At 32.4% G+C, this 15,154-nt stretch overlaps 2 protein-coding genes across 2 annotated transcripts; both read right to left on the bottom strand.

Moving 5' to 3' along the window:
• Positions 1–479: 479 nt before the first annotated feature.
• LOC148194178 (uncharacterized) lies at positions 480–2,994 on the bottom strand. The gene is made up of 10 exons (XM_088097134.1): positions 2,698–2,994; positions 2,488–2,613; positions 1,762–2,405; positions 1,607–1,688; positions 1,443–1,532; positions 1,231–1,353; positions 1,024–1,152; positions 829–932; positions 654–744; positions 480–581 (listed from the first exon to the last, which is right to left on the bottom strand). Exons 1-10 carry the CDS (start codon positions 2,977–2,979, stop codon positions 480–482), a joined length of 1,773 nt encoding a protein of 590 aa, XP_087953260.1. The 5' UTR covers positions 2,980–2,994.
• Positions 2,995–7,136: 4,142 nt separating this feature from the next.
• On the bottom strand, positions 7,137–8,465 carry LOC124823497 (uncharacterized). The gene has a single exon (XM_047295706.2). The coding sequence runs from the start codon at positions 8,274–8,276 to the stop codon at positions 7,398–7,400; it is 879 nt and encodes a 292-aa protein (XP_047151662.1). The 5' UTR covers positions 8,277–8,465; the 3' UTR covers positions 7,137–7,397.
• Positions 8,466–15,154: the final 6,689 nt, after the last annotated feature.

Here is a 15,154-nt window from a genome sequence, read left to right as displayed (position 1 = left end):
TCTCTCGGGTAATCGTTTACAGGGGTCCTGTAAACGATTACCAGAGCTTTTTTTCAGCAGTCTCACTCATTCCTTGCACTACTTAGTCCCCCTACTCATCACGGGTAACTCCAACCTTCTTGCGTTCACATGAATCACCAACACCCATCTCCCATCTCCCCACTCGGAAATTGATCAAATCCTTCGCATTAATTACGATTAATTTTAGTGAAAATGCTCTCGTACTTTTCAAATTTTTATTATAATGCTGCGTTCATTTTTCAATCACTAATTTTGTCATTATAACAAACACAAACGCACAGTAAAAACAATTCATTTCGGAATCCAACCACTATTCTTATTACAAACACATACTGTACATTGTCAAATAACATTAGGTACATATTTCCACATCTTATACATGTCAAAATTGTCAAATAACATTAGGTACATATTTGAACATCTTATACATGTCAAAATTTGATAATTTCTTAGCAATCCTAGACAATGCCGTATAGATGTAGGGCTTCCATTCTGCTAGTGTTCTCGTTGTCCAGGATCCAGTCACACACATATTGCTTTCTAATCCCAAGCAGCTCCGCCTGAAACCAACATTTTCCACATTACAAACCAGGACATACAACAATATTATCAAACACACAGTTCCAACTTACAGTTGTATATTCAGGCATGCTTTTCCCGTTGTATTTTTCATCTCCATCCCAGATTTCCATTGCTTTCAACATTATTACTCCACAATCATGTCTGAAATAATATACCCACAACATCAGATTACTTTTGCCCATATACATCACAATATCGTCCGGCACTACAGTTCAACAAACTTACAAGTTTGGTTGGGATGGGATATTTGCTTGTTTAACTGTCAAAGGAGCAATACTGCCTTCCGGTATATTCATCAGGATGCAAAAAAACCGTGCCATATTTTCAGCCTACCAGTTAACAAAAACAATAAATACTTAAACAATGCAGGGTTATGTCATAATCACACGGTAAACAACAATGAAAGATGTCGAATCTTACAACGGCTGTGTCTATCCTTTTGCGGTCTCTGATCCCCTTCCCCAATGAATCGATCACAAAAATCTCCATTGACCTCAACTTCACTGAATAACACCACCAGTGATCATCGTGGACAAATGGCAGAAACAACTACAAAAAATATAAACAATTTCAGTAACACATTTACAACCAAAAGTCGACAAGATTTGGAAATTCAAGGTTACTCACAAAGTCCGCCGTGGGTAATTCTTCAAGTCCAAAATGATCGGAACGAAAATAAGTGTTATAGTTATGAAGCGTGAATACATGGCGATTCTGTGGACGTTTCCTATAATCTGTAAGAATATGGTGCTGTGGACAATTTCAAAATCATCAATAAAAATTCGATAAAAAATACTTTCTTCAATCATAAATATGACACAATATCAAATTTTATTTACCGAGTATAACGGACTAAAATGAAACCTCTTAACAACACCGGACAACCTTTTCTCAAAGTACATAAAGACCGTACAAGCAAATAACACCACCTACACAAAAAAAAAATTTCACATTACTAAAATAAACTATAACATGAAACACAACCAAATGTGACAATACTAACCATGTTATCAACGTATTTCAGTGGGGCCAAAGTGTAAATTGAAGTCGTGCTCAAGCTTTGGCCAATTATCTCGCTTACAACCCTAAACATACAAATATTACTCAATCACAAACAATACATATTCCTCAACCACAACTACAATTCATACCACATACCTGTGTACGTTCATCTCTCTGATGCTGACTGCTGTATACAATTGGTTTGCATCAACACTACTGCTTGGATCACCAACAAAACTCCGCAATGGGGGTATAGCCAATGGCACCACCTCTGGTTCTCCTTCATCAGCATCATCTTCTATTTCAATAAAATTAATGTTACCAACAGTTTCATCATCCCCTCTTACTTCAGCATGTGCACCTAGGGGGTCATCAACTTCATTTCCATAACCTTCTTCTTCTCCCCCAACTTCAGCATTCTCCTCACCTCCAACTCCATGTCCATCACCTTCTTCTTCTCCCCCAACTTCAGCATTATCCTCACCTCCAACTCCACCCCCAACCTCTTCATCAGTGCCACATGCATCTTCTTCGTGAAAGATTGGAGTTTGATAAATTTCAAATAGCTCCCTAGTCAAAACTCCAATCTTGGCATTCAATGCTCTGATATGTTCGTTATTTTTCCTCAATCTCTCCTCCGCACCTGCTTCCCATGCCCCGTCATCAGAGCTTTCTTCTTCATCATCGTCTTTGTCAACCTTGGATCCTTCACCCAAGGATCCTTCGTCATCCAAGTTGAAAGCTGCACTGATTTCCGGCCTATGACGATCTTCATTTCGTATATACCACTCCATATTTAACTGCACCAATAGCACACAACAAATTCAGACAAAATACACAATCCATTTTAACATACAAAATAACGAAAAACAAAACACTTACATCTCCGGTCATAAAAATATTTTCAATTTTTTCGGTCCTTGATTTAAACGGGAACCATCTCATTATGCGCGGGAAAAACCGGTGCGAAGGATGACCATGCAAAGAGAGTCTCTCAACCGCCCAAGCCTAAAATATCATAAAATTATTTCATCAAACATAATTCACAATGTTCTGCACTACATCAAAATAGTGAACTACATATCATATTACCTGCAAGACTGCCACATTGCCACTGAGAGTGACTGACTGGGGGATACCTGCTCCCATAATTTTCTTCTTACATTTATTTAAATTCTCTACAATGTGTTTATGTACACCGGTGCACCAATCATATAGACACAAACGGTCTAAGTCATCTAACACTCCAAAAGGCATGTTACAAACATGCCTTGATTTCCTAGGGAAATAGAAAACAACCAAACAAACTAATATATATAACCTACACACTACATCGACTTCAATGTTTTTATCATGAACAATGACATTAAACATGTTTGTCAAGTCCTTCAAACTGATGGTTTTGGATTGGAACATTTCACCAACCAATCCACCAACTACTTCATCAAAGGGAATCTCTAAACCACCTATTTCTAAACCTAAGCTCATCAACACATCAACAACTCTAAAGGGCACCAACTTTTGACTAACTCTAAAACTGTTATCATTTCCAACCCACCTCCTAACCATAACCTTCAATAATTTTAAATTCACCTCCACAGGGTTATTAATATTCACACACCACATAAATGGTGTCATCCTAATCCGATCCACATGACACTGTCGGAGTAAACGATTCATTTCAATTATGATCGATGAATCCATCGAAATAAGAAGTCGCCACTACAAAAAAAATGATAAAAATTTATTACTAACTACAATCCGTAAGATAATTAAATAATATCTAAACAAAAAATTTAATTTTTTTCTTACACTTGCTTTTTTCCCTTCCATTGCAACGGCCCTAACAAGACAACATTCCACACTCAGTTATATCATTCAACTTAATGAAAACCAAAAACACAGAGTAAAACACAATGTCAGGGCTCGCCCATTTTTACTTACACCAATAAACGTCCGTACTACAGTAAAGATTGAACGACTGAGAGAGCGAGAGACCGTGAGAGCGAGAGACCGAGAGACCGTGAGAGCGAGAGAGCCAGACACCAGGACACCGAGAGAGCGAGAGACCGTGAGAGCGAGAGACCGTGAGAGCGAGAGCGAGAGAGCGAGAGAGCGAGAGACCGTGAGAGCGACAGAGCGAGAGACCGTGAGAGCGAGAGAGTGAGAGAGCGAGAGAGCGTCAGAGCGAGAGAGCGAGAGAGCCAGAGAACGAAGGTCTTCCCACCCTAAACCGCCAAACCCAATTCTTAAAATTTTCACCTGCAAATCCCAAACTACCCCTCGCCCCGTAACCCTTTCTCTGTTTTAATTTGAAATTACTGAGCCAATTAGGTGCTGACACCTGGCGTTGTCAAAACAGTGTCAAAAAAACGTTGTCGAAATAACATTTTCCAAAAGAAAAATATTTATTACACATGTTTATTTTTCCTTTCAGAATAACAATGTAAAAAGCAGACCCAGGTGGGTATTGCATTATACTGCATAACAATCAGAAGGAGCAACCAAGCTTCCAGTGCCGTGGTTGCGGGGAGGGAACGCAACCTGCAACGGGTAACACGCAAGCCTCAAAGTTCGAACTCTGGTGCCCAATGCGCCACAAGTCAACCTAAACCGAGCGAGAACCGTGACTCCGAAGGATACCGAACCACCACCGCGCTGCTCAATGATTCCTCTCACGATGCCGTTGGGGAACGACCTGTGGGCGACTGAGAACCGGGCTCGGACTGGGGTGTCTGTCTGGGCTGCGGTGGAGAACGGGAGCGGTTGGACCGGGATGGCAGAGATGGTGAGGTTGTCGAAAAGGAGCGCGAGGCGGAGGGTCTCGTAGCAGACGGAGAGCGCGAAGTTAGGGTTACTGAGAACGGCGTTAACGTGGAACTTTGCCGTTAACTCGGCGGCAGTGTTGGTGGCGAGGGAGGTGACGATGAGGGATGTTAGTTGGAAGCGCGGGGCGTGGGGTGTGAAGGCCAGCCAGAGAAGCACGGCGAGGAGAGAGATGATGATGAAGTAGATTGCGGCGGAGAGGAGGTGGAGGTTGGAGGAGGTTTTGGTTGTGGCCATGGCTGAGGGTGTAGGGTTAGGAATTGTGAGGTGGTGTTTGGTGTTGGCATGGATATTTGAAAGAAGAAGGAGAAGGAGCGTTACGTTATGCGAACCAGAGTGGACAATGGAGAGTGTTAAGTCTCTGTCTTTAGCGGGAAATGAGGGTGTAGAATTTATAAGTGGAGTAATGGTACACACACATGACATTCATTTCGTATATATTTCATATATATAAAAGAAGTAAAGGATAACATCAATGAGTCTAAAAATATATTATTAATAATAAAATATTAAACATAAAATATTTCATTAAAAATTAAATTACAATATTTATTAAGGATGTAATAAAATAATTTGTAAAGTAAGAGTAGTCGCCTCATATTTATATAAAAAAAACACCTTAATATTCTTTTAAAATAACAACTCTCTTTATTAATATAATAATATATATTAAAATTTTAAATTAAAAATTAAGATAAATACAATTAATATAGTGTTATTTTGGGTTATAATATGAAGTTTCTTTAAACAGGGTTAACATATTACTATTTTACATATAAGGTCCATCAAAAAGAATATTTTTATTCTTAATTTTTTCAATAAATATTTGAAATGAAAAGTTCATGTAACAAATATTTTATATGTATACTTTTCAATTTTCTTATCCCTTTCTAATATTTAATAAAAAAAGATTAATTTGTTATTTTTCTAATAAAAATATAATATATTTATCTTTTTAATTGATTCATTCCAAATTGCTTTATATTTTAAATTAAAAAAAAAATATTTTATTTATAGTATATAAATGTTTAATTTATATTAATATATAAAGAAATTTCCTATACACCATTTATATTCATATTTTATTTTTAATAATATAATTGTTATTAACCATATTTTTAAGAAGTAATCATTATTTTAAAATTTGTTGAATAAAACTGTCACAACTTCTTTTTCTTTTTTATCATTATATTTATAAAGATATATTTAATTTTATATATCAATTTAATCCATTTATAAATATTAATAACTTATATTATAATATAAATATTTTAAAAATGTCATGCGGACACATACGTGTTTTCATGTGTTTATGCTAGTAACAAATAATGTATTTGTGTATATGTAATGGTTTAGATGTATTTACAAATTTATTTTCTTTTATATCTATAAAAAACATAATTAACCATATTTTTGTTCTATAACTTATCTTTTTCTGTAAATATAAACTTTTATCATCTTTACTCTCGTAAACATAAACTTAATTTTATCTCTAAATAAATCATAAATATTAGTTATTGTAAAAAAAATTGTAAATATATATATTATAAAAATTAATAAAGTATAATTACTATATATTAAAAGAAGACACATCCTTTAACTCTTTAATTGATAAGTTAATATTTTTACTTGAACAAATTAAGAAATTATTACTTTTATATAATAAATTATTTTATTATAATTGATGTAATATTGTTTATGATTGAGTATGCCTTTACTATATATTAGTGTGGATTAGGTCATGGACAATACAATGTAGATCCCGAACACGTCCTAAGTACATGCAATTAAACATATTTCGTTTGTATAGTATCTGACTAATATTAGGTGACTTGGTCGATTATATGTCGGTTTAACAGAACCAACACTTCGATCGACTACCCTGTAGTTATATGATCAAACACTCTTTATTGAAAAATCACTTAATTTATATTGTTACAACAAATCAATTGTATTGTATTCAACAACAATAAGAGTTCGAGCAAGTTAAAGCATATTGACACATGAAGTTTAATTGTTAAAGAAAAGATACAGAGTTGACATATTTTCTTAGAAAACTTAGAGACAAACTCTGTGATAACATATAATCTTACTAAGGAACTTTCACCCAAGGTCTTTTATAAACGAGTTGCTCATATGGATGTTTTGCTGTTTAATGAATATTTGACTTAGTGGGAGTTAGTCACTTTTATTTATTTAATGTTCTATGCTTATCTTTTATGTATACATACATTTTCTTTTGGACATATTTTGTTTCATAAATATATATTTATATGAGATATTGAGGATTATTATTTTCATTAAAGATTTTAATTGTTTATTAATTATTAATTTGATTTGGTGTATAATCTAACATTATTTTCTATTTTTATAATATTCTACAAAAACATTAACAAAACCCTAAGTAGAAAAATCATATAAAAACATAAAAAAATTCAATCTAATTAAACGAGAGATTCTGAATTCAATTCCCTTCATTAATAAATATTTGAGAGTCTTAAGAATGATGAAAAAGATGACACCTTTGAAACTTTTATGAATTATTTTTTATATTAGAAACCAAACTAGTTAATTAACTGCAATCAAACTAGAATATTAAAAAGAAAGATAGAAAATTGCAAACGAAGTAAAAAAGCAAAAATAATTAAATTTCTAATATCTTTCCACATGGCCCGAACTTTATCGAAACCATCGATCCCCTGATACAAGACAACATTACTAAATGATATTCTATACACAAGAAACTATTCTCTTTCTCCAAATTAATATAAAACACACGAGATTATATTTTTTGTTTTCAACACACTAATGGAATTCTCTACAGTTGCAGTTTCGTGATCATTGACCATCATAAAAAATTGTGAGAAATGTGATCGCAAATTTCCATGGTAGTTGAAGGTGAATTAAAAAAATTACATTGTTAGCAGGAAGAAACTCAATACCGAATTATATTTATTAATCTCACTCTAATTAATCCACCGGTAGTGTTGCAAAAAAGGGTATTTATAGATTATGATATATAGCATGCATGGGACGGGTTTTCCGTTGTTGTCCAATTCTCCAGAAGTGGTACTATTATCTTGAAACTTCACCTTCAACCCATCACAAATTGCAAGAAGCTCTTCACTCTTCGTGGTAAACGTATGAGACTTAAGAACGATCAAGGAAGACATCCTCAAACTGAAGGTAACGGAGTCTGTACCTCGTTCTTTGACCAAATCATCCATTAGTTTCGGTTCCAATCTGTTCCCTTGGTTGAACAAACCCCTTACGATCACCTCTGTTTGAGACTTCGTATTCAACGAAAGTCCGGGCGCAGCATCAGCCGCAACCACTCCATCCTTGTACGACATGAAAACCTTAAAGTCGGAGAAATAACCGACAAGTTTGTCGTTAGGGTTTTCAATGGAAATTTTGGTGTCAAATTGACCACCTAGGGTTGGTTGGGTTGTAAGGTTTGTAACAGACAAGGAAACAACCTTGTACTCAGGTAGTTGTGGATGTAGCGCCAAAGCTAGAAAGAGGCTCATGAGAAAGGAGATGGTGAGGAGGAGCAAGCAACACATGAAGAAGCTTCTACAGCAGCGAGCACAAGATGAAGAAGATCTTCTTTCGTAGGGGGGAGGGGGACCATAGTAAGGGGCAGGTGCAGGGTAATGGTAACCGGGAGGGTAAGCATTAGGATATGGGTGGGGGTATGCATGAGGATTCGGGTAATACATTGGCGGTGGTGGATGGGTGGGGTATGTGGTGGTTGGTGGAGGTGGTGGGTGGTCCATGGATTTTCCTGAGGGAAAGTTAGTGGAAAGCGGTGATGATTCTCTTTCTTTGTTGGAAGACCCCATATATGTAATCAATTACAGACGATGATGATGATGATAAAAAACTTTGACTTTGTTGTTGAAGTTGTAGTCAGGAATCTGGTTTGATTTGTCCTCTCTCCCAATGAGTGTGATGGTGAGTTAGGGAGAGAGAGAAAGAGGGAGAGGGAGAGGGAAAGAGAGGGTATGTGATGAAGGGAGATATAGGAAGTCTCTGTCACCCCAAGGAAGAAACAAGGAGAAAGGTGATGAATCCTAGGATAGACAAAATTAGATTGATAGGAATGTGTGATGATCGTAGGTTTGGTTGTTTGTGTTGCAATCTGTCTTAATTTAAAAACCAATAGATAATGTAAGATTAGATAAATGGATTATGTAAAGGAAGCCAAATGTAGTAAACTGTTCATGGTCAAGTAATTTTATGTTGCAAGGCTTTTTAACATGTTATTTCCTACATTAAATTAAGATAAACTGATACAAATGAGTAATGATTATATATATATATATATATATATATATATATCAGACCCAGAATTTTAAGTGTTTAAAAAAACTTGTTATTTAAATTATATAATGATATATTTTTCACTAAGTAGCTTTTTTTCCCCTACATTTTGATATCACTTCAACTATCTAACAAAATATATATATTCTATATTTTTTAATAGTTATGTGTGTTGCATATAACAGTTTTTTTTATTATAATGGTGCAATTTTCGATATAAATTACTGAAATCGGTAAGTTTTAAAAGTCTACGGATATAAATACATTGTATTTACATGACACGATTTCATTGAAAAAAAAATAATGTATGTATGAAATGATTTTGAAATAAAGTTATGTTGGCCTTTAACAACTTTTGGATGAGAGAAAAAGTTGTGTGGCCAAAACATGATTTTAAATTATTATTTATTATGTTGGCCTCTAATTATTATTTATTTTTAAATTTAAATTAAAGTTGTGCAAGAATGCAGACTTCAATGTAATCTAATTACAATAAAATTTTTCAACCTTATACTATTTCAGTTCAAATCAATTACACTAAAATCTGTCATCTCTACACAATTTAAGTTTAAATTAGATTACACTAAAATCATATCAAATTTAAAAGAAGAAAAGCAGTTAAAGAAATATTTAGTACAATACTTCTATTATTTTTTGGAGCTACAAATATAAAATTGTGTCACACAAGCACAATCAGCAAATTTTAAATCTTATCCATTCGATAATTTACAAGTAAAATTACACCAATTTAATGAAAGAAAAACGCTTATTAATTGTACAAAAGTAAATTACATTTGGAGAACAAAAGTAACTACCTATATGACAAGTTTCACTTCCAACCTCCCGTTGAATCAACTGAAAAGAATGTATCCCTAAGCGCATACCGTTAAGGTGATCATCGCAAAAGAGAAACAACATACAAAAACATACCATAGAAAAGTAAGGGTAAGCTAGAGTATCAAAATATTTTACATACTATTTAAAACAATAACAATATACATGCATGTTATGAATCAAACAACACAACAATTGTTCCATTTCACTTGAAACCTTTTTTACTATCCGAATAGATGCATTGATATCGAACTCATAGGGAACCTGCACCTGTGTATGGCGGATCTACCTAGCTCAGAAATAATAAAAATAACCACATCATTAACCACCACCAATAATACCATACACTAAGGTTAATCCGTCAAACATCTATGGCCCTAACCAGTGACCATAAACTAGGACCTCCTGCTACTCTCCACGACATAATCACTCATCTCTACATGAAATGGGGTTATTGAGAGTGTTAGAATCATTTCCCAATCCAGGAACCCCCTACATCAATACATAACACCACAACCAACTTAGGATATTCCTCCTTGGAATTCCTTTCTCACATCTTGAAAAACATCATCACATCACATCCACAATCATTTTCATAAGTTTATTTCCATACTACATTGCATACTTATACATCATCCACCATGAATCAAAACATAACTCAAACTTATCAAGATATAATAATGAAAATAATAAAACAAAACTTGGATCAGTCGCTCAACGACCACACTCGCTGAGCGACTACAAAGACATTGTTTCCAGACCCCAACCTCTCGCTTAGCGACCCAGCTCGTTGTGCAAATAAATAGTCAGTGGTCCAAACCCCTCAACCATTCGCTTAGTGACCCAACTCGCTAAGCGAATCCATAAATAGTGGTCTAGACTTCTCAACCATTCGTGTAGCGACCCAACTCGCTAGGCGAAAACACAAGCAGTGGTCCAAACATCAAACCCCTCGTTGCTCGTTGAGCGACTCCACTCGCTCAACGAGTCTGCAAAATTTTGCAACATGAAAACTGCAAAATTATCATCCCAAACTGCCCTTGACCAATTTGATATAATTTTCCCAATTTCTAACCTTCCTAGATTGTGTTATTCACTCAATTATACTTAACCAATTGTGTCCAACTCATCCTAAACTCATTTTAAATAAGTGACTAAGAGATTTCAACCAAAAGCTTACAAAACCTCAACTTAGAGACTCAAATTGAATTCTACCAATTGTAGCACAATTTCAAGCAACTTAGGGACTCCAAAAAGTCTTATATGACTTACCAAGACTCCCCAAACTGACTATTTACACACAGAACCCCTAACTCAAGTTTTCACTATCCACTTCCTAAAAAACTAGTCCTAAACAAGCTAGACACTAATCTAACCACCATCACATACTCATCTCAAATTTTCTTCCCTTTCAAGGACTTAAACAACTCATAGAGAAACTTATAACAGACTCTAAATATCTCAAATCAGTTCACAACACTTCTCTCACAGTTTCAATACTTAAGACCTCATTTTTAGACCAAAACAGCATACACCCAAAAGTAACAATTTCTTCCAAATAATTCAATCCTCACAATTCACTTTACCAACACCAAATCTAACATAAAAATACATACAAACAACTTCAACATATTATGTACCATCCATCAGCACACAAAGCATCAAACACCTAATTGATTACATTACATCCAACCATGTAACATAATTGTACTCAAACAGTCCAATATTCATACATCCTCTAACATGCACAATTAGCATTAGTTAAAGAAAACTCTAGCTTCCCTTATCTTACACCGAAGATACAAAGCTTTAAAAACGTCCTCATTACTTCTCGCACAAGGAATTTTTAGAAACACCTACGAATCACCAATTGGCGATTGGAGACAAATCTTAGAATCCAAATTGAATCAAAAATCAAGGGAGAATATCACTTGATACATGCAAAACAATTCCTCTTTGCATGATCCAGAATCAAGAAAAGGGACAAGAAAAGGGACAAGAAAAGAGATGAATACTTACTTGCTTTAAACACCAAATTGATCAGATAGAATGGTAGACCTTGACACTGTGATCGTCTAGACACCTCCTGATCGTCAAATAGATGACTTGAGATCAAGAACTCCTAGAGAGAAGTGAGAGAGAATGAAAAGAAAAGTTTTAGAGAGATAGAGTGTTCTTAAAGTAATGAGACTAGTTTAGAAAAACTTTATTTATATTATAAAATCATTTTATAATAAAATATTCGATCTCATTATTTTAATATACCTACCAACTCTAGTACACTATTTTCTAGGTTCTTACTAGAGCTGTCAAAACGGGTAACCCGGCTCGACCCGGCCCGACCCACCACGCGTTGGCCACTTAGTGAGCCAATCCAACCCGGCTCATTTATTAGCGAGCCAAAAAAATTCGAACCCGACCCAACCCACCACGGGTTGGTGGGTTAAACGGGTTGGCTCATTGGCTCACTTAGTTAACTTTGTTTCACCCTCTTCTTCTTAGATAATTATAATATGTTACTTTGATCGATCAAATTGAAACAATAATAATTGGACTAATTGATATAAAAGAAAATGAAACAAAAGAAATATATTGTTATATATATTCTAAGCTGTCAAGCATAAAATTTTGCCAAATTTAGTTTAATGAGATATAGATAACCGTTTGACCAAGAAACTACATATAGTCGTTAAGAAAAATATATAGTACAAGATAAAACTGTCATGCTTGTAGATAGGTCTAAAAACAAGATAAAACAAATGATATATTCCTGAATTATCCAATCTATAATATTATCCATCTATTAAATTGATAAATCCACAGTATTATGCTCTCTTGAAGCATCTTTTTCTTTATCTCCATCTTTAATATTATCCAATTTATAATCTTAGGGTTTTATTTGCAGATGGAAACTTTTGGAAACACAGCAGCGCGAAAGACTTTATTGCTAAGTAAAGGTTGTGTATTTTGAATAATTAATTAATTAATTTGATTTCAATAAAAAGAAATAGGATTTAAATAATTAATTTAATTTAATTAAAAAAAATAGGTGGGTTGGTGAGCCAACCCGACCCACCACGGGTTCAACCCATGTGAGCCGGGTTCTTAGTGAACCGGGTCAAAATTGGCTCGCATAAAAAATTTTGTATTTTTTTTCAACCCAATCCGGCTCAAACCCGTGGTGAGTCGGATTGGCTCACGGGTTTCAACCCATTTTGACAGCACTAGTTATTACTGTTCTTAGTAATCTTAATTAACCAATTCAAAGGGGTTTTAAATAAGATATTTTTATCTGAATTTTAATATTTTAACACATTTAAATCACATTTTTATTGTATATAAAGTTGTCGTAGGATAAAAAAAATATAAAACTGAAGTTTACAAATGTTTCGAAATATATTTTACCATTATTATAAATACATTATCACATTATAAAAATGTTAAATTGTACATTTAATTAAGTTTAAATTATCCAAATTATAACTTCGACGCTGTTTGTCTGTCTTGTGTATATATAGACTAGGTTACGGAAGGAGAGGTTTAAATGTTTTTTGTCTTTCAAAATATATTGATTAATTTTAACATTTTTATATTCTTCACTAACTTAATAGTTATCGTTAATTTAATTCTAAAACTGAAAAATATTAATTAATGTAATTCAGGTAAAATAGTAATATTTAAAGTTAAGATAATTAAATTTTTAAGGTACGTAATTTACTTAAAAAATATATATTTTTATTTAATATAAGAATTACAATCATACATCTTATTTTCATTTTTATTCAATAAATTACATAGATGTTTCTAATTTATTTTCTATATATTATTGTAATATTATAATTTAAGCCGTTGAAGAAAAAAAAATAATATATCAAAAACATAAATTGTATCTACAAATAAAAAAATCATAAATTTTTTTTATACTTTTAGAATTACTGCTGCAGTATATTAAATATTATATGTAATATATAAATATTAATATGCAATAGATTAAAAATTATTAATTATTACTAATATTACATAAAATTATAAAAATATTAGTGATCTAAAATTACTAATATGTAATATATTCGAAATATTAAAGGTAATTTACTGAATGAAAAAAAAATTAAAAACAATACGATTATCTTTATTATCTCAATTTGAAATATATCTTTTCCCTTCGCCATATGACTTAATATATTTTTTTCATTTTTAATATTAAAATAATTATAATGATTAAAAATTAACGATTATAAACTATGAGAGATTTAATATTATAACTAACATTTTTGTAGGGATTAAATAGAAGGAACTATATTTACATAGACTAAAAATATTGAAAATAGATGGAACTAAATTTTCATAGAATAAAAATATGCAAAATAGATGGAACTATAGTTCAATTGAGTAAAAATATCGTTAAGTATGATGAGAATGACAAAAAATTTATGACCTTGACATAGGAATTAGGAATATTGGTATGATAACTGTAGGGAAAAAAACTATACAACTATATAATATAGTTATCCTATTATTCAATCATAAATTGTTATGATAATTTTATTATAGTTAACTTAATTCATAATTTAGAATTGTATAACAATGTAAAATTATTTTATAATGTAAATCCATGATCACTAAACTTTGATAATTATTAGGCAGAGAGATATAAGAAATTGTTATCGGGCTTTTGAATAGATTCTATTGGGCTCCAAAGGAAGGCGTCATGAGTTTGTAATGGGCTTCAGTAAGACAGTCATGAAAATAAATAAAAAACATAAAAAAGAATTACGAATTAAAAAACAATACTGGTAATTATTACCTTTTCTTCTTTATTACTATGCTTTAATAAAAAAAATAACATGTTTTAAATGGTTTATTTTATTTATATTCATGAGTTATGAATTTATATTTTACTACGACATGAAATTATGATTGCTATTTTATAGTGTGAATTATGAAATATGGTTATGATTAGTAATTTTGGATTATGAGTATTGAATTTTTTGCATTCTATTTAATGTTACTTTTTTCTTAAAAATAAAACCTAATACGTGTCGCAGATATTCATAACTTTATTTATGCATATTATTTATCAACCAAAAAACAATTTTTAATTAACTCAACAAATAAATCGATAACCGACCAGATTTAGCTAATTTTATATTCTTTATGTTTTGGAGTTTGGCACATTAACTTTTACAAATTTTAGTCTAGAATTATTTTATGTCTTTAAAAATTGCTCCTTTTAATTTCTTTAACTGAGTTATAAAAGTCTCAATTTAATATTTCATATAGTTTTTAAAGTTCATGTTAATATTTAATACTTTAAATAAAAAATATTGGCAGACATGATAGTAAACTCCATTAAAATATTAGATATCTTAATTGAAAAATTTTTAAAATATAAAAGATCACATTAAAACAATAAAATCGAAAGTAATAAGTAACGTTTAGGTTTAGCCATTTATTTTTGTTAGAAATTTGTTGTCTTCTCCCCTACACATACCCAAAAATAAGAGCCTAAACCCTTGCATGAAACCTGCAATAATGCTAGGTCAAAATTCAAAACTTTAGTTTC

Source organism: Vigna umbellata, chromosome 8 (genome assembly GCF_029865625.1).
Source record: "Vigna umbellata cultivar VRB3 chromosome 8, Vumbellata_1.0, whole genome shotgun sequence".
In the NCBI taxonomy this organism is placed as follows: domain Eukaryota; kingdom Viridiplantae; phylum Streptophyta; class Magnoliopsida; order Fabales; family Fabaceae; genus Vigna; species Vigna umbellata.
This window is presented reverse-complemented; position numbering and strand designations above follow the sequence as displayed.